The sequence below is a fragment of the Phaenicophaeus curvirostris genome, chromosome 13 (assembly GCF_032191515.1).
Source record: "Phaenicophaeus curvirostris isolate KB17595 chromosome 13, BPBGC_Pcur_1.0, whole genome shotgun sequence".
In the NCBI taxonomy this organism is placed as follows: domain Eukaryota; kingdom Metazoa; phylum Chordata; class Aves; order Cuculiformes; family Cuculidae; genus Phaenicophaeus; species Phaenicophaeus curvirostris.
The window spans coordinates 12,213,275-12,239,965 of NC_091404.1; the positions used below are offsets into that span (position 1 = coordinate 12,213,275).

The 26,691-nt window shown below is 52.2% G+C and overlaps 1 protein-coding gene across 5 annotated transcripts; it reads right to left on the reverse strand.

Moving 5' to 3' along the window:
- Positions 1 to 21: 21 nt before the first annotated feature.
- DRP2 (dystrophin related protein 2) lies at positions 22 to 19,323 on the reverse strand. 5 transcript variants are annotated; one of them, XM_069867385.1, is made up of 23 exons: positions 19,174 to 19,323; positions 14,936 to 15,069; positions 14,004 to 14,160; positions 12,729 to 12,849; positions 11,965 to 12,233; positions 11,340 to 11,486; positions 10,922 to 11,000; positions 10,197 to 10,257; positions 9,735 to 9,796; positions 9,387 to 9,461; positions 8,280 to 8,481; positions 7,997 to 8,082; positions 7,040 to 7,197; positions 6,735 to 6,901; positions 6,323 to 6,434; positions 5,797 to 5,933; positions 5,460 to 5,525; positions 4,643 to 4,708; positions 4,202 to 4,345; positions 3,292 to 3,529; positions 3,032 to 3,152; positions 2,787 to 2,873; positions 22 to 2,021 (listed from the first exon to the last, which is right to left on the reverse strand). In XM_069867385.1, the coding sequence occupies exons 1-23, from the start codon at positions 19,279 to 19,281 to the stop codon at positions 2,002 to 2,004; spliced, it is 2,817 nt and encodes a 938-aa protein (XP_069723486.1). In that variant the 5' UTR covers positions 19,282 to 19,323; the 3' UTR covers positions 22 to 2,001. The 5 variants fall into 5 exon arrangements, with proteins under 5 accessions (XP_069723486.1, XP_069723485.1, XP_069723484.1 ...); XM_069867384.1 differs by having other exon boundaries at positions 4,202 to 4,369; XM_069867383.1 differs by having other exon boundaries at positions 22 to 2,873.
- Positions 19,324 to 26,691: the final 7,368 nt, after the last annotated feature.

Below are 26,691 nucleotides of genomic sequence, written 5' to 3' on the forward strand. Positions count from 1 at the left end.
GAAGAGGCCAGAGCACCAATGTTGTTCTCAGTATAAATACAAATTTATTTTCTTTCCAGAGCAGAGATGGTGTGAAGCAGCAAGGACAGCAGCACCCCAGTAGACAGTTACCAGAGCATTAACCAGCTTGCTCCCTTCCCTGCCACATTCTGGCTCCCGACTACAGCCCACACTCACCCTGTACCCAACAGCCTGACTGAGAGTTCAGTATTAAAAAAATCCAGAGGTACTGCTCCCCACAACTGGCACTAGGGCCAGCAGCTCTGCTCTCCTTCTGCCTTGTCCTGCCTCCAGTTCTCTCCAGGCTGGGTACTTCTGAATTCATCCTCAAGCCAAAACCTTGCTCCTTCCTAAGTGCCCTCCATCCTGCCCCTGGGCTAACAGGGGTTACAGCCCCATCTCGCAGGCTGGCATGTGGTCAGTCTAACAACAATAACACTGCTGCTGCACGCCTGCCACTCATCTGGGTGTGCGAGGGGAGGGCAAGGACAACAACCTGCACTGCTGCTCGCGGACGCCGCAGCACAGGACCCCGAACACCTGGTTGTAAGGCTCACACCACCTAACCTGCAGCACAGGAGCTGCTTTGCAGCTTTGCCGGCTGCCCGCACAACCCTGTGCTCCCCAACACAGCCTGGGTCTGAACCTCCCCTTGATCAGCTCACCACTACATCCCATCCCACCCAGCAACAACTTTGTCTTTGCAGCAAGTCCTGTTCTGGGTAGGATGCTTCGCACCAGCATGCAGCCCTGCCTGTGCCTTTGGGCATCTCAGCCTTCCGCAGCCCGTGGCCCCAAAGCACCAAGACCATCTCAGCCTCTGCTCTGGGGCGCCCCACAGCACCTGACTCTACCTCTTTCTCGACATAACACAGCATGAGACAGCCAGCCTGAGGGAGCCTTTGGGACCAGGAGCCACCAGCCCTGAGCTACCAGCTTGCAGAACAGCCTCCCCTAACACCCAGCAGGAGTTGTCCCAGCAGCTGCTCCCTGGGTGGGAGCAAGGAGCAGCCCTGCCTGCCCCGCTACCTGCCCACGCTGCTCTTCTCCTGCATCACAGCTCCATGTCCTGGTGGCCCCAGGGCTGGAGAAACCCCTTTGTGCAGTGCCACAGGTACAGGCAGCTGAGGCTCCCCAAGGACAGAGCCAGGTCCAGCAGGACAGGCTCTCTGTGCCATGGCACAGCTCCCCAGGGAATCAGGCAGGACAGAGTACCCGCTGTCAGTCTGTCCCTCCGTCCACTGAGCTCCCCTCGCAGCAGCGTGATGGCCTGGACTGAAAGTGAAGCTGCACTTACAGTATTAGAATTTAATGGAGTGAGTCCATGAGAGTATTTAAGTACAGAATATATATATATAATATATAGAAATATATGCAAATTAAATGATAAGGCTCTGTTACAAAGACCCTCTCAAGGTAAGGCTACTAGCTGGGCTGAAGCTCTAACATGGACTCATCCCTACCTCATAAACCTCGTAGACTCTCCCCACCAGACAGTATGTTCCTGGCTGGCTGCGGAGCCCTGGGTGGCAGCGGGTTCAATTCATAAGGCTGGCAGCTGGATGCTGTTAGTAAGAGTTCTTTTAAAAACTGGGTGGCCCCAGGAGCGTTTTGGTGCCCATAAACCTGGAGGCCCCTGGGCACAACTGAAGAAGAGGAGGATGCTGAGTTCTGCAACCCAAAGGCTGCGATCAAAGGCAGCAGCCTGTGAGCACCCAGAGGAAACAGGCAGCTTTCACATCTTCAGTTCTTTCTTCTAAACCACCCAGGCTTGGACACCGTGGCTGTGTGACAGAGCCAGCCTCCTGGGGAGCCCACGATCCCACTCCTGCATGACCTGTGTTCCCCTGAGATCTTCTGGAGCTGGCAAGCATCCTGCACAACTGCCTCAGAAAGAGTCTGTGCAAGGTCTGCCACAACACGGGGAGCACGGCAGGGAGAGGAGCGGGAAGAAAGGAGCCAGGTAGCTGGTTAGGAAAAGGCTCTGGCTCACAGGAGGTGTTAGATAAGGGAGGTCATACCTGAAAGAGAAATGGAGAGGTCAGGAAAATAGAACCTGGAGCCATGTGGTTAGAACAGGGATGCTGCAGAGCTCAGGGATTGCAGAAAGTGGGTGAGGATCTGCATGGGAAGCAAAGGAAGCTCTCTCATCTTGTGTTAGTGCTGGCACTAAGCAATGTCTGCTCCAGCACACGCATGGGCAGCCTGGATGAGGGATGGAGCAGAGAGGATCAGCAGAAAGACCTACACCAAATCCCACTGGGCAAGTGGGGCGCCATCCACACATGCACCCCTCAGTCCCCATCTCTGCTGGGAAGAGCCATCTATGAGCATCTAGGAGACCTTGCACCACTGCTTCCATCTCCCCAGATAACTGGGGCTTCATCCTCTCCTGGAAAGGGTCTGGATGGGGTTGAATAGAGGAAGTGGCTCAAGGTGATTGCTGCAAACTCTGGGCTGGCAGATCTGTCTTCATAGTGGGGAGCCCATGGGGTGGTGCAGGGTCCCAGGCAGGGCAGGAGGCTGCCTTGCAGCTCATCTGCAGGAATCTAGTTGGTCCAGACTCTTGGCAGCTCTGATCGCCTCTCCTTCAGGTGTGGAACCTCATCCTCTCCGTGCCCAGGCCACACACCAGTTGCAGCAACGCTGCTGCAACACAGCTCTTCGCTGCAGGCGCTGCGGGGGTCGGCGGTTGCAGGAAAGCTGGGATCGGGGCTGGGTTCCATGGGGAAAACCTCATCTGAGGGAGCAGTAAGAGGCCAGAGAGGGCGATTTCACTCGAGTACCTCGAGAGTTAGGGAAGGCGCTCCGCAGCTTCTCCATAATATCTTCCAGGCATACGCTGACTTCCTGGGTTTTGGCTTCCACCTCGTCTGCAGCAGGAAAGAGGACAGAGGAAGCAGTGAGCAGGCTCTCTGGGCATCTGCCTCGCTGACCAACACCTCTTGCAGGACAGCAGGTTGCAGGCGTCTTCCTGCAGCATAGGACCAAGGGAGCAGGGCTGAGAACTGAGCCCAACCCCAATCCTTACCTGCAGCTTCGGTGTCAGGGGTGTTGTGCTCTTTCTCCTTTGCCTGGCTGCTTTCAGACTGATGTGGAGACGAAGCCAAGGAAGAGGCTGCTGAACCGTTGCCATCTGACTCTGCCGGAGGCTGGAGAGAGAATAGATTTGTCATGAGCCTCTGTCCTTGTCCTCCCCTTTCTGACCATCCCTTTCTGCTACTGCCCAGCTCTGTCACGCCAAAGCCCACACCGAGGAGGAGGCTTCTCAGATCCTTGCTCTGAGAGTACCTGCAGCAGCAGTTCCCTCAGCCGGTGCAGCTGGGACTCGAGCTGCTTGTTGTGGTCCTCCAGGATCTGCATGCGGGTCTCCAGGCGGCTCTTGTGCTGCCGGAGGATTCGTGCTTCTGCCAGGAGCTCATCATTACGTGGGTCTTGCACTGATTCTGGGGTGCCTGTAGCCAAGGTTGGAGACTCCACCGCCTCATCATGCTGCCATTTCAAACGTCTCAGCTCTCCCTGGAGGATCCTGCAAGACAGACTAGGTCAGCATCACCACTCTCCTTTCTAGAGGAAACACTGCTGGAAATACCTGGCAGCTGTGCTTCAGGGATGGCCCATGACTCCAAGACAAAACAACTCTGAAGGCTTTGCCACACATGAGGCTTGAGGACCAGCTCGCTTCTGGGCTTTGCCCTGTGCTGCAGGGTGGGCTGCCAGCAGCTCTACCCCACTTAGGCAGTTTACAAAAAGACACGCAACAGCATCCTAAGAGGCTGAGAACAAAGGCAGGGAAAGCATCACCTCCTCCTTAATAGAGCTGCCCTGCCCAGACCCTCACCTTCTGTGATCCAGAGCAGCGTCACCACTGTTTGCGAGGGGCTCAGGGTCAAGAGAGACAGCAGCACCCTGGGCTCTCTTCAACCAGTTTAGGGTTCAGGAGGGGAACATGTTCTGGATATGGGGGCAGGAACATTGTGGGGAAGAGAATCTTCTCCCTTCCTTGGAGAGCACATCCTCAACAAATGGAAGTTTCAGGGCTCAACCTAGACACCTTTCAAACTAGCTCACTCAGCTCCTCTGATCCCCAACCTCCAGCCCCAGCAGCTATTCCCTCATTCCACTCTGAACTCTACCAGGTTTATTCAGCCCCTTTCCCTTAGGCTGTAAATCCCCCTTTCAGAGTTGCCCATGCCTCTACCTGTTTTCATCCTCTAAGTGAGCCAGGATCCTCTCCAGCTCTCCCTTGTCATCCATGCTGAGGCTTCCTGGAACCTGCTGGCTGCCCCCAGGCTCTCTGTCAGTGATGGGGCTGGAATGGCGCAGCAGGTATTGGTCCTCATCCCTGTTGCAGCAGGTAGAGAAACACCTTAGTGAAGAACATCAGCCTCATGAGGCTTGCATGCCCTGGGAGTAGGACAGCCTGGAGGGAGGTGGTTTCATATAGGAGCCTGTGCTGGCAGCTCCAGGTCTAGAGCTTGGAAATGGCTCAGCACACGTGGGTAGCTTGGGGTGCCCAAGAGCTGCAGGATCAAAGAAACTAGGAAGGAAAGCATTTCTGTGCCCTGGCTAGGTAGGGATGGAGCCACAGGAGCCCTGACTCTGCAGGAGATAAGGAGGGGGGAAAGGAGGCAGAACTCACAGGCTATCATCAGGGGAGAGACTGTCACTGAAGAATGAACAGTTCTGGCTTTCCATCTCTGCAAGCCTGGAGAAAAGAGAAACAGGTTGAGATACAGTCAGAGACACCCTGAATGTCTGCTCAATGCACCCCACTTACAGCAGCCCCTGCAAGACCCCTTTTTTGGCAAGGTCTCCAGCTGACTGCACCCAGTCTGCCCCACTTTACAGGCTCTAGAGAGTCTTGTCTTTTTAGAAAAGAAGAGACACTGCAGCTCTGGAGTGACAGTCTGGAATAAAGCACTGCTGCCGTGCAGCCAGCTCCAGTAAGCAAAGGAAAAGGGTGAAAGAACATCAGCTCCAGCCTAGGGACTGAGCTACAAGCTCTCTGTGCTCCTCAGGTCCCCACAAACCACAAGGCAGCAGCAATGGGAAGCAGGCAAGCAGCACCTGTGGGCGTGTAGGCAGAGCAAGACCTTGAGGGATCTGCCTGCTAAGAATCCAACCAGCAGCTCATATGGGAAAGAGCAGGAGGGTACTTGGAGGCTGCTTCATCACTTAGACATCTGCTGTCAAATGCATGGTGTTTGCTGCCAATTTGTGTGGCATCAGCCATGTCCCAGCAGGAGCAAAATGGTACAGGGAGGTTTTCCCAGCCCTACAGCTGCACTGCAGCCTGAGTCACCCCAGCCAGCCTCTGCCTGCCAGGCAGCATACTGGGAATTGTGGAGGGGGCTACAGGCAGCAGGAGATCACCATGCATCTGCCCCGAAACCCCTCCACACCCATCGGAGTCGTGCTCTGTGCCCTGGCACGAGAGCAGTGCCCAGTGGTGATACCTGCTGGCAAAATGCTCGATCCGGGAGTGGGTGTCGGCGTGCGGTAACATCGGGGAGGAGGCTGGTCTGGAAAAGACGCACACTGGTCAGCAAGTCTCTGTAGTCCTCACTCAAAGCTAGGGCTTGGAGAGGCTGCCCTGGTCTCATCTGGGATGAGAAGAGCCAGGGACGGGCTGGACAGGGAGACTGAAATCTCTATTTCTCCAAGAATCAGGTGCCGTATTACCCCCAGCCCTCCCACCAGAGCCCTGTCTTGGAGCTGAGATGGGGCTTCCATCCATAGAGCCCCAGTATCAGGCAGGGTCAAAAGGCACAGCCCAGGACCCAGCCAACTCACGCCTCGGAGAAGTCAGACTCGAGTACAGACTGGACGGGCAGATAACCTCTCTGTGGGTGCTTGCTGAAGTACTGCTTGGACCGAAACTTGTTCTTCAGCGTCGTGGCAAAGTCTCTCATGTTCTCACTAGATGTGGTCTGCAGAGACACAAACATTATTGAGGTGCTGCTCAATGAAAAGCGGGGAACCACAGGCCAGCACCCACAGGAGAGAAGTCCCTTTAGTCTGGGCGTAAGCTCCACGAAAGAAGAGGCAGACAAAACTAAGGAAGCAAGGAGGGCACACAGCAGATCTTTCAGCCTGTCAGGGGGCCTGGTACAAGCCAAGCTGGGCATCGGAGGATGTCGTGCATCCTGCTCACTATGAGCCCCAGAATATCAAGAACACAGGCAACTTCAAGCATGTGGAGGGGGACAAAAATATACAAAGGATTCACTTCTGCGGCTGCATCAGCCTAGATGTCACAAGGCTGCTACTATAAACGTGGACTGGCTTTGAGCCAAACCCTCCCAGCCCAGGTCCGTACCGGGGTGTAATATTCCATGATGGGGTAGTGCAGCTTGTTGCCCTTGCTGGCTCGCCCGGTGAGGAAGCACGTCTGGCAGATATCCACATTGAACTGCTTCAGGCTCCGATACCTGCAGAGATCACGAGGCCATAGGGAGGTAGTTAGAGTCAGCAAAACCACAACATTTTGGAGACCAAGGAGAGCTCTGCAGGGGATGGAGGTGGTCTGTGCCACTCTTGCACCCCACTGGATGAAGTCCCCAGAAGAGCCTCCTGCTTGTTCTCCTCTGCTGGCACTTGCTCTGACCTGCCTGAAATGCCGCTGCTGCAGAGCTCTAGGTTCCCCCAACAGCACACCCCAAACTCAGCTCCCTCCTGCAGGACACCCTGCTCTTCCCTTAGCGGCCAAGAACTCTTATGTCAACCCCTACCTGAAGCCCTTGATGGGGCACTGCCGGCAGACGGAGCACTTGGTCTGATGCTTCACTTGTTCAGCCATGGTCACCCGGTGCAGCACAGCCAGCCACACCATGGACTGCGGCTCCAGGTTGGCCCATTCCAGGAACTGGGATGCCTCGATGGCAGGTTTCCCATTGCTCTGGGGAGGGGAAAAGAAGAGGTTGCTCAGAGCTGGGACCCGGCTGCGATGGGGTGTGAGCTCCTTGCCACCTGCGGGGGCATCTCCCCAGCAGGGCTGCAGCGGAGGGGACAGCTTGGACCACGCTACCCTACTCACAAAGCGGAAGCAGCTGCGGATGCTGGGCTCCACATTGCTGCCCCCAAACGCTGCCACCTCCCCGAGCTGGCGCGGGACCTGGATGGCCTCGTGGAGCAGGACACCAAGCTGCCGCTGGTCACACAGTCCCCCGGCGTTTGCTACTTGGCTGAAGAGATCTGTCGGCAGGACGGACACACAGCCCCGTTAGAATCATAGAATCATAGAATAACTAGGTTGGAAGAGGCCCACCAGATCATCGAGTCCAACCATAAGATAACCATAGAGATATGGTTGATGCCGTCACACACCAGGCAGGTGATGCAGGCACAGGGGAGCGGTGTGTGGATCAGACCAGGGACCCTGCAGCTTGTGTCCGGTGGGGAGCTCAAATTAAGGGGGGGAAATTGAGCTATGAGTAGGTAACCTTTACCAGTCTCCTTCTACTAGGAGTTTAGAGTCTTGAGACACGTGTTACATACATCCCTTCTTTAACAGCCATAGCTGCCCTGCCCTCTATGAATCTACCCAACCCCCTTATTTAACCCCTTGGTGCTTCCTCTGCCATCCCCTCCTCAGTACCCATGGCAGTGACTCCCATGCTTAAAACGCAGTGAGGAAAGGGGCTTCCCTTAAGTGGTCTGAAACCTAATTCCCAGCCACACACCCCCATTTTTTTTCCCTTCGGGGAAGCACTGGATAACTGTTGCCTGTTTGCCTTCTCTGCACTGTTCCTCATAGTGTCATGCGAGCAAGATCATCACAGCACCAGTCAGCCTGCAAAAATGCCTCCCAATTTAGGTGGCGTAGGCTTGCAGAGGGAGGGAGAGGTGGCAATGCAAGCAGATTAGTCACTGCACGAAAGCTGTTTCTCTGCTCTTTCTGAGCAAAGAAGGTCTAAGCCAGGACACAAAAGCACCTCCGCTCGCCCCAGGTTACTCTGCATCAGGTCCTGGGGGAGGGAGATGGAGGACTCACACTGAAACTTCTCCTTGACCTCTGTCCCGCACAGACACGCGATGCCCGTCTTGAAGGAGAGAGCCCTCATCTTCCCACTGCGGCCACTGCAAGGTGAGATATTGCACAAGTTTACAAATGTTTTGGAGAGCTGGGTTTTGTTCAGCAAGGCAAGCTGGCACCTGGCATCCCCCTCGCTAGCAGCCAGGGCCTTTTTGCAGCACTGCCAGCTGGAAAAGCAGCACAGAAGTTTCCCATCAAGCACGGAGCCCCAGAGCTCAGAGGGATGCTGAGGGACCAGTACCTGTCAAAGACATTTAGCAGCCAGTTAAGGCTCATGTCCACACAGAGTGGCACGTTCACCAGGATGCCCCGCTCCTCCTCCAGCCTCTCGTAGAGGGCAGTCAGGCAGTGGATGACCTCCACCACATCCATCGCCCGATCGCTGGGCTGCAGGTCATGCTCATTGAAGATTTCCAAGGCTGTGGCCAGGGTCACCATGTCCACTGCAGAGAAAGCACAGACAGAGGGATCAGAGACCCCCATTCGGCTACAGCAGCCCTAAATGTTCCTGGGTATGGGACTGCCTGGTCACCCCAGTGTCGTGAAACTGCTCTGCAGCCACAGTTCAACCCCCTGAGTACCAAACATCCTCTCAACCTCACTGTCTTCTTCCAGACCTTTCACTAGATGCCTGCCAGGGACCCCACTCCTGCCTGGCTGTGCCTCCTCTCCCTGTTGGGAATGATTAATTCAGGAGAGAGTTTTCCTTCATCCTGCCGCTGTTTAATTTGGACAGAGCCTTAGGTGAGAGGTGTTGCCTAAACTCTCCAGCAGCCAAGGATGCTGCATCTGTTAGATTCCCATCTGCCTGTTTGCCCCAGAAACTCCTCAGCCGTCCCTCAGAGCACCACACGTGATGCTGAACTCCTATGGCACCATATTCACCTGGCTATTAATCCTCATTTTAACTACAGTTTTGCCAACAGTGAAGAATTCAGGCTTTTTGGCTCCCTTCCCCCTCTTGAAGTAGCAGAGCCCTCATTGCCCCTTGCCAGCAAAGCTGGTTTCAGCTCTCAGTTACATCCACAGCTTCTCCGAGCACCCTTGGGTGAGCCTCTGCCTGATCCCACAGCTTTAACTTTGAGCTGGACCATTTTGTTCTCAAATCCCTTTGACTAACACCTGCCCTTGAGGCATTTCCACCATAAGCCTGCAAAGAAAGGCACTGACACAGACACCTCGCTGGTGGATTTGCTCAGCTTTCCAGCCACAGGCTCATCTTCCTAGCGCTTCTCGCCTTGGTAACCCCCAGTGGGCTCCTTCCTTTGATGTGCTGATAAAAGCTTGTATTAGTTTAATGCCTTTATCGAGGGAGACTCAGCAGGAGAGAAATACTTTCCCAACTCACATCGCAGGGCTTTTTGCACCCGTCGCAGCTTCATAGCTGTCCGATACGCTGAGAACTTGATGTTGTTCAAATCCGCTGCAATAACACAGGAAAAGAAGAATAAAACCACAGCTCGACATCCTTATCTCCAGGGCAGGAAGCAGCCCTTGCAGATCCCAGACACCAGCCCCACCAGTGGAAGCAGAGATGGGGCAGGAGGGGCAGAGCCTGGCGGGGGGGGGGGTCGCAGCGGTGGGTTTGGGGTCCCTGTGCCGCAGAGGGAGCAGGTGGGCTGGGGGGATTTCACACAGCACCCCATGCTGTGGAAAGGCAGGTGCTGATGGAATAGTTTTGGAGCAACCTCCTTACCTAGCGTCTGGTACAACTCCATCATCTTCGGGTGGTCCCAGCAGGTTGTCTGGGCCTGGTGGCTGGAAGGAAAATAGAAGGAAACCAAGAGTCAGGTTGGGAATTAAAGCAGCTGCCATAAAAGATGGGGGGGAAATAAAAAAAATGACCTGGCCAGCCCCAGGAGTGAGTCCTGCAGTGTTTGCAGGTGCTGCTGCCCTGGTGAGCACACTCCCCAGCCACAACAGCACGAGGATGCCCACAGCAGGACACCCTCAGCTGCTGCCCCCCTCCTTCCAGCCAGCCCCTCCTCTCATCTGGGGTGCAGAGAAATCCTGGCTTTGCCAGGTCAGGAGCAACGTGCTTCACCGAAGCTCAGTGCCCAGACCAGACTGCTCACTGACCCCCACTCCTGGCTGGTCCCCAGTTCCTGTTCCCACTGGGGCAGAGAAGCCCACGGGCTGCGGCTGGGAGCACACTCACTTGATGTAGTATGGCACTTTGTTGGGGGAAATGGCTCGCTCCCAGGGCACCTGAACAGACGCTGCAAGGAGAGAGACAGAGATGTTGGATCGACACCTTTAGGTTGATGCTGTTTCTGATGAGCTGCAGGTGTTTCTGTGCCAGCAGCCTCCCGAAGAGGCTGCGCTTCCCAAATCAACTCCTGGGGGTGTTGCGTTTCCAAGGACAGACTCCAGACCCTGGAGCACAACCTGCTGCTCATCCTCAAAAGGTCTCCGAGCCCGCAGCAGCTCAGGTCTGCAGGAACAGCATCCCTCTGCCTCACCACGTGAATGAAAACCTCCTTAACGGGTGCGTTTTTGGCTTCCGAATGACTAACACAGGGTAGTGGGGACTGCTTTTTTCTGCCATCTGTTGTCTTGCTCACCCAGCCTCTGAGGCTGGCACAGTCCCAGTATTACCTGAGACCTGCTGCAGCATCACAGCTCTGCACTCCGAAGGGGAACCGCACTCACCATCCCACCCCTGGTCTCACAAGGTAAGGTAGCAGCACAACGCTAACTTTGGGAGAAGCTTCCCTGTGCACCAGGCACTGGCCTGGGCCAACATCGAGCTGCCTGCGTGGCTCTAGGGGCTCTGATCTCAGCAACAGGGCTCTGCCCCCGTTCTCCTGTGCCACAGACCATGCTAAGCTGCTCTGCAGAGGCAGCCCCACAGCAAGAAGTCAGGAGGACCTGGTCACGTACAGGAGAGGAAGTGTTGGGAACCTGGTCCAAAGTCCCGGTGAGCATCTTGGAGCTGCTTCAAGCGTTCGTTTATGGAGGCCTGGAGAATGGGACAGAAGACGTCAGTGGCAGCCCCCTAGGCATTTCATATTGAAGCCTCGTTCAAGAAGGCTTGTGGTTGGTATTTATATTCCCCTTGGTTCTCCTCAGACAGCATCCTTTATTCCTCCCACTGCCTTTGCCTGCTCAAGACCTCTACAGGTTTACCAGCCACCTTCTTCACACTGAACTGACGTTTTCCTCCTCCAGGAACACCAGCCATACCATCCCTGCTATGCCAAGCCTTACTTTATCATCCTGGAAACTTGGCAGTGAGCCTTTTCCCAGTGTCCTCCTGCCTGTGGTTTACCTGTAGTGCTTGGCCCTGACTCCTTCTCACCTGCAGCTGCTTCCAGCGGGTGTTGATCTGCTCCAGAGTGCGGGAGTTCTCCATGGACAGGTGGACATCGGAGATAGCAAGCTGGTGTGCAAGGTCATTGACCACTTTCACTCCATCCTTCATGGGGGAGAGCTCATCTTTGAATAGCTGGAATTCCATGCCGAGTAGAACAGACATAGGGCAGGAGAAGAAGAAGGTCAGCAGTTGGATCCAATTCCTCTGGTACCAGCTAGGGTGGGCTAGTGGCTACTAAGATGCTGCTGACTAACACTCCCACAGGGAACCTTAGCAGGGGGAAAAAATAACCCAAATCAACAAAACAAACCAGCCAGACTGGAAATTACTCAAATCTCCTCAGAAGTGGGATTTGGACAATGGCTCATCCATGCTGAGCCACTTTACCTGTGTAAGATCTGTGCCATGACAAGGTGCTCAGCGCAGCCAATGGCTCAGAACACTGCAGACCAAACCCACCCTGACAAAGCTAGGGGGCTGTCAGACAGAGGGTCTGGCCTCCAAGATCCCATTGAACTGAGCAGTCAGGAGGAGCTGCACTGCCCTCCTGGGAAGCAGCATCTCATCACCTCTGGGGCCGAGGTTGGAGCCTGTGCAGAGCCAGAAGTACCTTGGTTGACTGTATGTGCTCTGGCAAGGAGTCAATGAAGAGGTCCCCAATGGGTTCCCAGGTTTCACGCACACTTTCAGCCTGGTCCAGTGTGGTGCTGAGCTCCTCCATGGCCCCTTTAATCTCTAGCAGCTGCTCCAGTGTGCGTTCAATGTGACGGTGCTGGTCCACGCATCGGGCCGTGAGCTTCTCCCACAGCTCACTGGCCACATTCGCCTGCTTCCACACAAAGCGGCTGATGTTTTGGATCCGGTGCCGGGGAGAGACATCTGTGAGAGCAAAGCAGAAGATGAACAGACAGCAAAAGTGGGGCTCCAGCCCAGAGGAGAGCAAGGCAAGAGATGGATGGAGGGCAGGTAAAAGGCAGATATAAAAACCAGGGAAAGAAGGAAGTAAACCAAGTGATAACAGCACCCATCTCTGCACCAGCTCCTCCAGGTATCCAGGCCACTCACAGACCTCTGGCTGCTCTCGCAGGCAGAAGTCCTGCTGCCTTTAAAAATCCCAGAGTACATCTGATACTGTCTCATGAGGTGCACCCCATCATGGGCTGCAGTCTCTGCCTTCATGCAGGACAGAAACACTGCTCTGTGCCAGTCTGAACTATGGCCAAAGGACTGGAAACAGCCTGGTGCGTGATGGCACGAGGCAGAGCACTGATGTGCTTTGTGCCACACCAACCACCTCCACTCCATCCTCTCCAGTCCAGCCTGGGAGGAGCCGTGTCATGCTATAGGAAAACAAAGAAGGGGAACTACACATACCTTTGCTTTCTGAAGCTGGTTCTTCTAATTCCTCAAATGGATGCTGGGAAAGGAAAGCCTGTGCTGACTCCAGCACAGAGTAAATGTACGGTCCCCGAGACTTCACCTCTTCCATGAAAGCCTGGAGAGCAGAACACACAGATCAGACAGCAGGCTGAGCTGGAGATCCTGCCCCTGCTGTCCCTTCACCAAGGGCTGCAGTGATTTCTTCACCTCAGGGCCCAAACCTCACTGGAGACTCAGAGAGAAGTTAACAGAGAAATATTTTTGCGCTTCGGGGCAGGAATGACCACCTGCAAGAAGGTGGCCCCTACAGAGGTCTGGACTGCAGATCTGCTGGAAGGAAGAGGCAGAACAGTGAGCTCAGAAGTGTGCATTGATCCAAGGCTGCATAAGAGGAACTGCTTTATTGATGATGCATTCACCAGCACTGCTTGGAGCTGCCCCTAACTCATGGAGCAAGAAAATGGTCATGCAAATAGTCCTCCCAGCAGCTGTTCAGCAGCAGGTGCAGCTGCTGGAGGAGCAAGGTAGGGAACAGCAGGATGCCCCAAAGCAGCACATCCACCGGGACAGACTTTGGAGGTAGGTTGGTTTAGGACATCCTCCCCTCCAGCTGCATCCCCCCACTGGTGACGTCTGCTCGATCCATTATTTGTACACCAGGGAAGGGGCTAGCTCCAGAGAGGATGAGGGATAGCAAATGAGCAACAGTTTAGCTTTGTTTTCAAGGTAAAAACAACTAAAGTCCAACAGACACTGGCAGCTAGAAGGAAACGTTCCGATCAGGGAAGCAGGAAACTGATGTGTCTGGGTTTACTCCAGCTTCAGACATGATATCAAAGCTGTACTGCATGAACAACTCATGTCATAATCACTGAGTTGCCTTAACACCAACCAACCACCTCAGGCCCCAGGATCTCAAAAGCAGAGACTGGGGAGAGAAAGTCCCTCTGTTGCAGAAGCAGGACGAAAGAAATACATTAGGAGAGGAGAGACACGGCCCACTACCAGCTGCAGTGCCTGAAGGTGACCTGAAGCTGTAATGCAGATTTATTGTCTAAACCCAGATGGGCTCTACCTGTCGTATGCCATGAGCATTTGCGATGGGACCGGAGCTCCACCTCTCCGTAGGAAGCAGAGATGGAGAAGGACTGGTGCACTCACAGGCTGTGGGCATGGGCAGTGACACAAGGTGGGGGCCCCAGGCAGGGCTGCCCATCTGCAGCTCATTTTTCCAGCGAACGGTGGCAGGGGAGGCACAAGGGAACGTACCGCATGCGTCTCCTTTTCCTGCTGCACCAGGAGGACATCACCCCGCAGGGGCAGCTGTGCTGAGAGCTCCTCATCCTTCTGCCCAAGCCAGTCTATGATCTCCTGGAGAGGCACCTGCAGCTTCCCACTGTGGTCGGAAAAGGCCTCCAGCCGAGCCCTAGCGGGAGAACGATGACAGCAGGATGGGGGTCAGACAGACAGGAGCGGAGCAGGTTCCCCGGGGAGGGAAGGCACAGCACCACGGCGGGGGTGGGTGACCCCCAAGCACCCACAAGACCCCACCAGTGACTAGCAGGACACCTCAGCACAAGCTGTGTGTGACTGTCAGCCAGCAAATCTCTGCACCACCAGGCAGGGTGAAACTCTGAGGCTACTCATCACCTTGGAGCCCAGAGCAGAGGACAGAGTTGCTCTACATTTGCCTGTGGGTCAAGGCTAGCACGGAGGAGCTTGTCTCATGCTACACGACCAGGCAGCTTCCAGGAGCCTTGCATTAAGGCAGGAGACAATTAGCACGCCCCAGTTAACCTCTCTGTCATGATGGCTCTGGAGCTGCAACCTCTGATGGTCTGGAAGGCGTGTTCCCCCCATGCACTGGAGAGGGCTCTCGGAGGAACAAGCACAGCAGAGGGGGTAGCAAGGCCATGGAGGAAAAAGAGACAAGCAGTGGCAGAGCATGGAGAAAGCAGCAGAAAGCAAGCAGGAGTGAAAGAAGGGGAGGGAGATGAGGACAGCATGGGTGGAAATGCAGGGGATGCTTCTCAGCGTAGAGAGAAAGACCCAGGGGTCTGTGCACAAGAGGGGAAATTAGGCCAAGGTCACCAGGTATTCATGTGGCTCATCAAAGGAACAAGTTGGAAAACCTTCTACCAAGCACATGCAGCAGGCACGTCTGGGAGGCCACAGAGCTTGCTCCAGGCAGGAACTCTTACCGAAGGCTGTGGGATTTCTTCTTAATCTCGTTCCAGCAAAGATTCATCTCCAGAGGAGCCTGGGGCCGGATGGCACTGCTCGGAGCCCGGGGGGTTATGCACGAAGGTCCCGCACCATCCTGCGAGGCTTCAACCTGGGCAGAAACAGAACCACGTTGCATGCAGAGATTGCTTCGCAATGCTTACAGCACTTCCATGGGGACACCTGCTCACTTCTGTCTTGACCCTGCCTGGTTTTTCAACATGCAAGAGGGCTGCCCTACTCCCAGACAGGTCTGTCAGCAGCTCCGGGGAAGCTTGTGACCATGCCTGGAGGAAGGATGCAGTGCCAGCTCCAGCAGCACTAAGAGCAAAGGTTGAGAGAAGGGCTTACCACACCTCTCCTGTTCTGCAGGATCTCTGTGCTCCTCAGTTATCCAGCAATGAACTTCTCACTGCTAGGAATTCAGTCCCTACAGGGCTAATGACAGTTTCTTTCCATGCCATATAGGGCTGCTATACTTTGAGAAGAGGTGAGCACTACAGGTCCTGTTGTTTCTAGGGACCAAGGGATCTGCCAACCTCCTTTATGCCATCTCCAGTACTGGGAGCTGCCACCTACTACTCTACAGAAGCACAAGGATATTCAGTGCTTGCACAGCAAATCTGAAATGCCGCATCTCCTCCACAGATGATGCTTCTGCTCTGCACCTTTCTAGAATGAGCAGTGGTAGAAAGGATGCTCTGAGAAGCCATGGAGCAGTTTCCAGCAGTTCCTAACCCAGCCACCTAAAGGAGGCACACTTTGCACCGCACCACTCAGCCTGGAAAAGTGGGTAACGATCCCTGGACAATAAATCCTTAGCGCACAGGGTAAGGAATCCTCTCCTAAGCCTTTAGCACTGTATCACACTTCTGCTTGTCATGGCAGCGACGATTTCGTTGAACTTGCTGGCAACAGCAACACACACCAGCAGGACTGGAAACATCTCAAATAGGACTCCGTGAGCGAGAGGGGATTTCCTCTCCAAAAACCAGTTTGTTGTACAAAGCCCACGGACACATTGCATTTCCACAAGCGAAACTTTGATGCGCTTGGTTGGGGAAATGGCAGCATTTTGATCTAATGCTACTTTGATAGAGCTCATTTGTGGTAATTATCCCCAGGTAATTAATCAACCATAATTAACTGCATTAGCAATTTCTGAACAGTACATACAACAGGCACCCCTTTGCCAGAGAAGCCTCTGGGGGAAAGCAGCAGCTCTTCCAAGGGGAATATGCAGATGCGTGTCAGTTGTTGCGTCCAAGGGCTCCCAGAGGTGTTCAAGGGATTGATCCAGCCAAGCCAAGAACAACAGGCAGGAGGAAACCACCAGATGAGGAATTTGGCTGCAGAGCTTAAACAATGCTTCCTCCACACCAGTTCTCAGAGAGGAATCATTGAATGATCCCCAAGAGCAGTGCTAAGTTTGTTTCATCTAAAGACATCTAACATCAGGCTGATCTATGCCTCCACATACTGCCACTCTAGGAGCATCAAGGAAAGAGAAAACCATCAACCACCGAGTTCACAAGAATCCTAGGGCCATGAATAATAAACCATTCAAGCTAAAACTGCTGCTTGCACTTAGAAAAATCAATAGTCTGCATACGCACATCTTCATGACACTGAAATAGGTTAGCCCTGTTGTGACACCAGGGAGCACTCAGCCCTCCCCTCTGTCCTGGGAGATACCAAAGGGGAGCATCAGCTCAGCCTGCGTGCAAGCTCAGCAGACAATGTAGTCCTCCTAGCTTTAAGAAGTTGTTAAAAGCCCACGAAGCCTGCGAATCACAACCTGTGCCCAACAGATGACCCAGTGACAGCAGCCAAACAGGGGCCAGGTACTGAACATCTGCAACCTTAGGACAAAATCCCTGCAAAGGAGCAGAGGGAAAAAGCAGCGCTTTCTTTCTGAGCATCCTCTAAGCAACCCTTTCCCAGAGCCCCAGCAGCGGCAGCCTAGATCCGCATTCTCCCTCCACCCTTGAACAGCTTTATTTTGAGGCACAGAACACTCACGCAGGTTCTGGCGAGCGCATCTACCTGTACCCAGCCACAGATCCGCCGCAGGGCTGCTCAGCTTTGCTGGAGGAGTCAGCATCGCCTCCCACCCCTCCGGGTGCTGCCAAGCAGCACCCGGCAGGGAAGCAGGAAAGCATCGTGTGCTCAGCCAGAGCAGGGCTGCCTAAGCTTTGACACCCCAGGAATCTGGGGGGAGGCGGCAGTGCCTCACAGCCAGCCTCAATCCCAGCTTTGTCTGGTGGCATTCCAGCAGCCTCCAACCTGCCTTAACCCTGGTAGTGCCACCGTGGGTGCCCCTGAAACACCAAGGGGACAGAGCTGCCCGCTGTAGGGCAGCCCAGCACGGGAAAGCTCTGGGCACTGGGGAAGATCCATCTCTGCAAAGGTGGGCTGGGCTGGGGGGACCTGTAGAGACCTTGCTCTCAAATACTGGAGAACACGCAAGGCAGACAGGGGTGTTTATCAGGAAAAGGTTTTCTCAGGGAATGGTCCCAGCAAGCTTTGGCTACCTGGAAGATAAGGAGTCAGGTCCTTGAGACCTAACCCCCAAGAAGTCAAAGGTGCCCTCCTTGCCCCCTGCATGCCCCAGCCCAGCGCCTTGTGCCAGCACAGATGTTCCTGGGGGCCTGGACTGGGTGCAAAGAGTTTGTTTTTGTCAGAAGGCTCTGGGCTGACTCCTCGTGTCCCCCACAGTCATGCCACCCAGCATTGTTTCCATGCTCTCCTCCACCTACAAGGAGGGAATGAAAAGCTCCCTGTATCTCTCCCTCTCTTCCCCTCCTTCCCTGCTGGCACATCTGACTGCTCTGGGACTAGCATGACCAGCCTTCTCTCCTTGCCACCTCCCAGGTCCACCAGGTGCAGGACTAGCCCCCAGGCTAAAACAGGAGGCTCCCAGAAAGCCAAGGCACAACTAAGGATGGGTTTCCTGCAGCCTGCTACTGGAGCTTTCAGGATAACTAAGGAAAAGAGAGGAAGGGTGTTTCCTAGGTGGCAACACCTACACCTATAAGAAGGGCACAGCAGACCCTTTGGAAGAGATGGGTTCGCCTTGTTATAACTGTCTCTCTCCTTGTTTCATCTGCTGGGTTGTTCACTAACCATCCCTGTGCTGGCCCAGCAGCAGCCACCCAACAGCCACTCCAGGGCCATTAAGCCCTCGCTCGGCTCCACCTGCCAGCCTCATCCTTGCCTGCTGCAGACATCCCAGAGACAGCTCTGCCTTCCTCCTGCAGCCCCTGGCTCTCCAGGCAGGACGCGTCAAGGGTGATGGCAAGCCATGGCCAGGCTCAGCCTTTCCTCTTCACATCTGAGGCATGATGCAAAAGGAAAATGCAGAGCCAGGGACCTCATTCACCTTGGGAGCAACACTGCCAGCATCCAAGGAAACTTTGGCACCATCCATCAATCTCTTGCCAGGTGAGAGGTACCCTGGGGCCAACAGCTCCAGGCAGCAAAAGGGAAGCCACACTCCAGCAAAGCCGAGGCAGCATCTCCCCAGCTTTGCTGTCCTGAGTGACCCAAACCAGGGTGTAAACTGGCTTGTGATAGCTTGGTGCAGAGCACGGGCAGCTTTGCAGACAGTTGCAAACCTTTCTGTTCTCCATTCTGCTCCACCATCTAGCCAGGGATCCCAGAAACCTTCACCTCTCTGCCTGGCCTCAGTGAGGAGCCTGACCTGCTGGCTCAGAGACTCTGGGAGAAGGAGAAGGGAGACTGGTAATGTGAGCACCCACTCTCCGTTCCTCAAGATAACTAGACTAGAAAGAGGTCAGACTCCTCCTCTGCCTTACAAGCAGTCACCAGGGACTTATTTCCAAGCTGTTCTCTGTAACCAGGAAGACTAGAAATCTACATTTTCAGCCAAAGATGACATTTTACCAAGCTTTTGGGGGAAAAAAAGTAAACCCAATTGAATCCACATGAGTTGTTAATGGTGGCCTCTGGCTCATTGTTTTGAGGGAAGCTAGAAACCTAGCTCTGCAGGTTGTGTCTCTTGCTCTACTTTAGGAAACCTTTTGCAGCCAAAATGCTTGAGGAGAGCTAACACTCTCATTAAGTGCGAGCCGGTGGGGGTTTGGAGCTGACAGCTTTCCCTGCCACCAGGACAGAGATCCTGGCTTGCTTCACAGACATTTTACAGCCGGTGCAGAAAGCTGCCGTGAGGAAGGGTCCCAGATCCAGCTCTTACCTGAGACAGCGGGTGAGCAGTGCTGCTGTGCTGCGCCCGGTCTGTGACGTGCCACTCAGGACATCGTGGGGGGACATAGGGCCATTCCTGCATCACCAGGGGCTGCATCAGAACTGATGTTCATGGGGATGGAGACAATTCTGGGCACGAGCACCTGAAAAGGAGCGTGAGAGTCCTTGGGTCAGCTTGCACCTCCTCATGGAGCTGACTCCCTCCCTAGCTGCCTAGTGGTACATTTGTGAAGGCTGAAGAATAAAAGAACATGTTTTTTTTTTATTAGCATATCTGTACTAATGTTACAACATTTCGTTAAGTAAATATTCAGCTCTTTTTTGCATCTAGCTGTACAATTTGCTGTGACGATGTCCTGTGTTAATGAGTCCCATGGATTGTGTTGCGTTTTTTAAAATGGTTGGATTTCTTGAACTACAGGAGATGCCCAGGCTTTAAAGGACGATAGAAGAGAGGATCTCACTGTCATGACCACCTATGTTTAGCCATAATAGACATACCCCCATAACAGACAATATTTTCAAAGGTATTATTTTTCATTTTATGTCCAAAAGGAAAATTGCCTAGAGCCTCCATCACATGCATGTATGGGGGGTATCAGCTACCTTTTTATGAGCTTTTACTCATTATGAGTAAGAAAATTCCCTTTTTCATTCCATTTTAAAAACTGTATGACCCGTGAAGCCAGTTAGCTGTTGCCCCTTGTGTATTCTATAGATATGAAACACAACCTCTGGTCATAGCACTGTTTTTTTCATTGTTTGGACTCTGAATAAGCTAAAATAGTGATTTATCCCACTGCCAGCATCACCTTGGCTTTACAGAAAGCCATGAGAAAATAAAGCCCAGAGGAAATGATGCAAGGTAATATTTACCTGGATCTGGCAAATTTCTAGAATGGAAGCACAATCCCTTAACTCTACATTTGATCATTGGCAGCACCGTGAGAGGAGCCAAGCACTGTGTTTACAGCAGGATAGAGACCTAATGTGCAAAAGCTGTGAACACTACACAGGGCTTTGCTCAGATAAGAGTGACTGTGCTGTCTCCAACCCACTGCCCAGCGTGGTGACGGCTTTTCTACTTGTAGAAAGAAACTATCACCTGGCCCCAGCAACCAGACCTCACGTCCAAGCAGAGACGGGGCTGTTACCAAGGGATAAATGGAGCAGCGCTGCTGGAAGAAGGTCATCGGCTCCTTCACACCCAGCTCGCTTGGACCAGCTGAGAAATTTCCTGCTTGGTTCCCACTTTCCTGCACAACCAGCAATCATGTTGGACAGCCAGGTGAGGAGAAAGCCCCCAGGCCAGGGCACACACCGCCCATCTCTCACATCCCACGCTCCCCTGCCTGAATTTTTGCTGCCTCTCCCCTCTCCATTACACACATGAAGGGAGCAGCTTATCCTGTCATGATTTTTTTTAATCCCTCAGCAATTCCCACAGCCATAATTCTCTCCCTCTCCAGCAGAACAGCCTGTGCTGAGCTCTCCTGCATGTCAATAATCCAAGGTCCTGTCCTCTACCCTTCCTGCCCATCTGCACAAACGAACATCACAGACTGTGCATCGCAGCACTCTCCCTCTGCTCCTTTCAAGTGCAGGCAGGGTTATCAGCAAACATTAGTAGTTATAAATTCTAGGGTCTTCAAAGCTCCCCAGCCTCACATGGTAAATTCGCCTCTCAGAACTCCAAGGGTAGAGCGGATGATTGCTATCTTTGACAGCAGGCAACCCCCTGTCCTTTTCCTCCAATGCTTCTGTTATTTGGAGTCTGAGCTGTCCCTGATCCTCTAAATAACCTCTAGATGAGGCTCAGTCTAGCAGAGATAAAATTCTTAGGTCATGAAAAGTTATTTTGCCTCAAAAAGGAAAGCTGTTGATCTATACCGCACAACTGGGAAATCTATGGCTTTTGTCAATAAGGTTCTGCAATATCTCAATGCTGCTGTCATCCTGGGGCTTCAGCTTTTCTGCTGCACAGTGCAATGTAATTTCAGCGATGTGTAATTTCAGCCTCAGCCAGCCCTACACCACCACACACAGGGACCCTCCGCTCCCAGTCCTCCCAGTACAGCCTGGTCTCTTGTTCATCCCACTAGAGCTGCAGAACAGGAGATACTGGGAAGGTCACTAGCTCCCATCTTAATGCATTTTGCTCACGGATAAGCCTCCATGCACAGGGTTGGTGTTGTTCTGCAGACAGAGGTAGGTAAACCATCTCCTACAGGTATCCACGTGTAGGATGTGGTGAGCGTCCATGCTTTCTGCCAACATTATGGAAATAAGAGCAGCCTTTGCCTCATCTCCTGAGTTCCTGGCTCTTGAACTCATAGAATCATAGAATCACCAGGTTGGAAAAGACCCATCGGATCATCGAGTCCAAAACTCCTTCAGCGATGACAAGGTCCATTAGGACACAGCTATGGCACAAGGGAACTAAAGCCTCTGAAGCAGCAGTCAAAGAACAAAGATGGAGCTGGAAAGCTGAGTGCCAGCAAAGGTCACTTCCTCAAGTGTGTCCTGTGACCTTAAGGTCCTTGCTGACCTTATGGCAGGTTTGATGGCAATGGCTAAGCTGCTCTTTGCCACTCTGCAATAGCAAAGACAAAGTCTAGATGTGGAGAATCCAACTCAATGTGGAAGCAACACAGCTTCACAGCAGCCAGCACAAAGGAGAAGGGAGAGACAACCAGACAGTGAGGCACAACTGCAAGCAAACCAACAGCTATGCATAATCCCTTGCCAAATTCCCTGCAGTTATAGGAACCAGGCAAGAAGAAATGGTTTTGATCTGCTCTGCTCCTCCGCTGTGCACACAAAGTAGCTCTGACTCTTGCACTTTTACTTTAGTACTTCAGTAAGGCACGGTGTCTGGGCTCCGCAGCACGTGGAGTAGATGTTTTGTGGATGCTTCCTGGCTAACACGTCTATCGCCTGCTGCCCACGCCTGTCAAGAACTGAACTTGTGATCCACCTTGCCTCTCCCACACCAGCATTTACCCTCTGCTCTAGGTTGGTGCTGAAGATCCTGTGTGCTACGGCTGAGGGACAACATCACAGATTTAGGAGTTCGCAACTATAACTACCATCCCCACAGCCTGCTACAAACCTCTACGTGAAAAGCAGTTGAAAAATGCTCCTTTTGGAGACTCGGGAAGCAATGGGGTCAGGCAGTTCAACCAGATTTTAAGTGAGGTTGATCCCTTGGACACATTCCTGTGCAAGAGGAATAATATCAAGGCCCACACAAGCAGGAGCAGGTGAGAATTTCCACAGGAGGACATTGCAAGAAGCAGTCTTGCAGTCACCATGAAGCAGAGGGAATGGCCTCAAGCTCCACCAGGGGAGGTTTAGGGTGAACATTAGGAAAAAATTTTTCACAGAAAGGGTCATTGGGCACTGTCAGAGGCTGCTCAGGGAGGGGTTGAGTCACCTTCCCTGGAGGTTTTTAAGGGACGGGTGGACGAGGTGCTGAGGGACATGGTTTAGTGTTTGATAGGAATGGTTGGACTCGATGATCCGATGGGTCTTTTCCAACCTCGTGATTCTAAGATTCAGATATTGTGGGACTGTACCCATACAGCGGGGAGAATAAGCAGTAAAACCTTTCCCACTGGTGTGGTGTCTCCAGTCTTTTCTGGAGGTTCCCACTCCAGGCCTGAAGGTGATGAGACCCTTCCTGAGAAGGATCAGGTGCAACCTCATTACATGATGCTGTTTTGCACACAACACTTGCCTCTGTTTTTAGTACACTTTAAGAAATGAAACATTAGACATTTCACAGTGCTCTTTTACAGCTTCCAAACAACTTAGTAAACAAACCACAACCATCTAACCTAGCTGGAGACCACAATGATCCTCTAATTGAAAAATAAGAAAGCCAAAAATATTGATGTTACAGTTCAACGGTTGAATGCTTGAGCATTAGGGTGTATTCAAAACACTTTTCCTCTTTCTACACGAGATGTACCTGTCACAAATTTAGCCTCACTGCACTGCTTTTTGAAGGGTCTGACAAAGACAGCTGGAATGGCCTTTGCTCAATCAGTTCAGCTTCAGCTCTACCACACAAGTTGCTTCTCCGCTCGGCGATCTTTTCACTCCTACTTCCAGACCTGTTGCAGCAGCAGCCCTGGCTGGCCAGAGATGCAGAGCTTGGGTGCCCAGGCTGAGCCCCATCTCCCGCAGCATCTCTTCTCCACCCTAGCCAAGATGACAGCTTGCCAACAGGGTGTTTCTGCTATTTTGCTGCATTTGTTTTAAGTCCTCCTGCTACAAATCCAGATCCAACTCTCTCAGACATCAAGGGAATTCACGCTGTAGCTGACCTGCGTCGCTAAAGGTAACACCCAGGATTAGGGACCTGCCGTGGACACTAGAGTCCAATGCCAGGTGTGGAATTTCTAGCTCTCCAGCACATAAAACAGCAGCAAATACAGCAGATGGGTCAAGAGGTCTCTCAATCACAAGGCTTATGCTTTGAATTGCTAATTTCCTCCAAAACATTCTTTCTGGGTTGGAACTTTCCACTTCAGATTTTGGCCTAGAAGGAAAAAATATGGCAAAATTTTGAGGCAAAGCAGTTCATCCTTTATCCCATGAGGGGAATGGAAATACAAACACATTCCCTGCTGCTGGAAATGCTAATGACCTTGTTGTTGTTTAACTTACTGTACGAGAGAAATAATAACATTTTAGCTCAGCATGCTCAGTGTCCTTTCAGGAGAAAGGTGGGAGGCTTGTGGATATTTCAAAGTTCAGCTCCCATGTAGACGCTAACAAAGGGAGCATTCCCAAGCTGGCAGACAGCAGGACTCCCTCAATAGTGCAACAGCACATCCTGTTCCAGCAAAAATTGTTTTTCCCATGTGTAAGTAAATAGTTTAAGCCTGAGACTGAGGGTCAGCAGATCTACTTCCCAAGACCCATCTAGGTCAAATTTTGGTCAGAGAGAAGGAAGAGGAGTCTTTGTCCCACCACAACCAAGCATATAAACAACACAACCACCTCTTAGTGTGTGGGTCCTTAAGTTTCCATCTCTTTCCAAACCAGGAACGGATACCCAAACACACTCTTTTGAAAAAGCCACCCCAACAGTCTCGTTATTCTCACTTGGTCCTGTGTACAAGGAAAGGGGAAAAGGACCATTAGCAAACTTCCATCTGAACAGGCATTTCCAACCGCATCTTCCAAGGGCTAAAAGCCCCAGATGCCAAAGCTGCAGCTGGGCTTTGCACTGCAATTCTGCCTAAGTACCAGGTCTCCTTCGTTAATTAGAATGAAGAGTCCTTCAATTAAGCAGCTGTCCTTAAGTGGTAACATAACCTTTGCTGTATCCGGTAGTGAGCAAGTAGCACAGAAGACACCTTATTCACCGAGGGTGGGTGAAGTGGGGCGCTCTTGCATCTAATGAGCTGCATCCTTAAATGTCCACTTACACTTTGAGCTCATAACCCAAATGTTATTTTAATGGGTAAACAGATGCCACAGGTCCTAATAAAGCAGCAGCATCTCTTCTGCTGGTTCACTTGCTCTGTTTTCCCAGGCAAAAAAAATACACACACAAAAGCTCAAGCTGAAAAATGTTCCCAGTTAGGCTCACACCAGGAAACTGAGATGATGATGGCCCCAGCTAAGCAGGTGAGTGTGGGCACACACCCACGCCATGGCCAAGCAGAACTGACTGTTCCTCTCTCTGCTTCAAAATAACTTAGGGGAATTTATTTAGGAAGATTGAAATCTACATTTCTTTCACACGCCCTTCCAGCCTCCCAGATGGGTTTTAAGCTGCTCTCTTTCTAAAACTTGCTTTGCCTAGAAATTCTTCCCATCGCTTCTCTTCCTCCTTCAATTAGCCAAGCATTACAAATAGTTAACTGAGCACCTTGAGGACCCGTCTGTAAACTCATCATCCCACTGTGCTGGACACAGAGAAGTTAGACCTGATGGACAAAAGGATTGGAGGAAGCATCAAACCTCTTCAAACCTCCCAAAGGGGACAACAGGGGTGGGGGGACACAATAACTTGCCTGGTGACCAAAAGAAGGTTGCACCAGCCATGAAAATTGAACCCAATTCTTCAGAGGCTCAGTCATGCCCTGCAGCCCTGAAACTAACCTGTCTAAACCCACTTAAACATCTTGAGTCTTTTCTTTGTCTTTCTCCTCTAAGAACCTGACACCTGAACCTGAACTTTCTTGCTGTTAGAGGCAGGAAATGAGTCTCACTTCACGGTAAAAACCACATCACCCATTTCCCTGACCACAAAACTGGTCAGTGATAGTGGGAAGAGCACCCCCACCCCACAGCGATAGCCAAGGTGATGCCGTGCTAACTTTCAGCTTCCTCAATGCTTCGTTTCTCAGTGTCAGACTAAAATCTCTTCCTCTGTACTGAATATTCAGCCTTGCCCCCAAGAAGCTTGTCTTTATAATAAACTTCCAGCCAAAGCACGGGGCTCTCTGGCTTTCTGAAGCTGTGCGTTTTATAAGCAGGCTGTGTGCCGCATGAAGTCACATTTCCTTTTCTTTCTTGAGATGTCTCAAAATGACCTTTTTCTTATGCTAAGGAAAGAAAAATGGAATGGAGCTATTTCGGCTCAATTCTGAAGAGCTCAGTTTCATCTTTTCACCAGTGAAAATGAGGGGGTTTTGAAGATAGAATTCTTTCTGGTCAGTACCTCTTGTTTTGTGAGACTTACAATTCCTCTTTTATGCTTTTATCATAGGCATCCAGCTGAAAGTGGTGGCCTTGAATGTATTTCTCAAAATAGTATTATAATCAGAATTTTTCCGTATGTCTCCAGAATTCAGTACTTTTGTCCAAACCCACTCATTTAATCCCTTCTCTACCTCACTTTGTTTAGTTTTGAAAAGAGTCGCTCCAACCTGAGCAACTCCATGCATGGTTACAATCCTGGCCAATTTTAGAGATAATAATTAGAGGTAATAATCTGGAGACAGATGGTCCTCATCTTAATTTCTTCAACTGACAAAGAGAACCTGAACACTGCATCTTGTTATAGCACCCACTTCCAACACCTCCCCATGCCAGTGCTCCAAGCACAGTGCTGTAAAACAAGATAGTTTAAAACTGCACATCTACAATCTGGTCCCTTTCCAGAGTGTCATGGTTGTCACCAGAGCCCTGCCTGGCCATCCCCACAGTGGCAGAGAGAGCAGCTTTCAGCATGAGGAACTGGCATGGGAGGATGCGTGATGGCACCAGAGCCACAGCGGGCACACGCGCTCCACACAGCTGCCAGATAAAGGGAAACCCTCCCAGTGTGACCGAGCCTCGTAGCTGGGACTTCGCATGGTGTGTTGCTGCAGGGTACAGTGGACGCGCAATAAAGGCTGGTAAAGAGAATAATCCAGCAAGAACTCTCACAGCTCCAGAAAGATCAGTGAGCAACAGAAGAAGAGAACATGGGAAGGACCTTTGATTAGAGCACAGGTAAAACACAGACGGAGAGATTTCACTGGAGGTTTTTTTTCACTGCTGC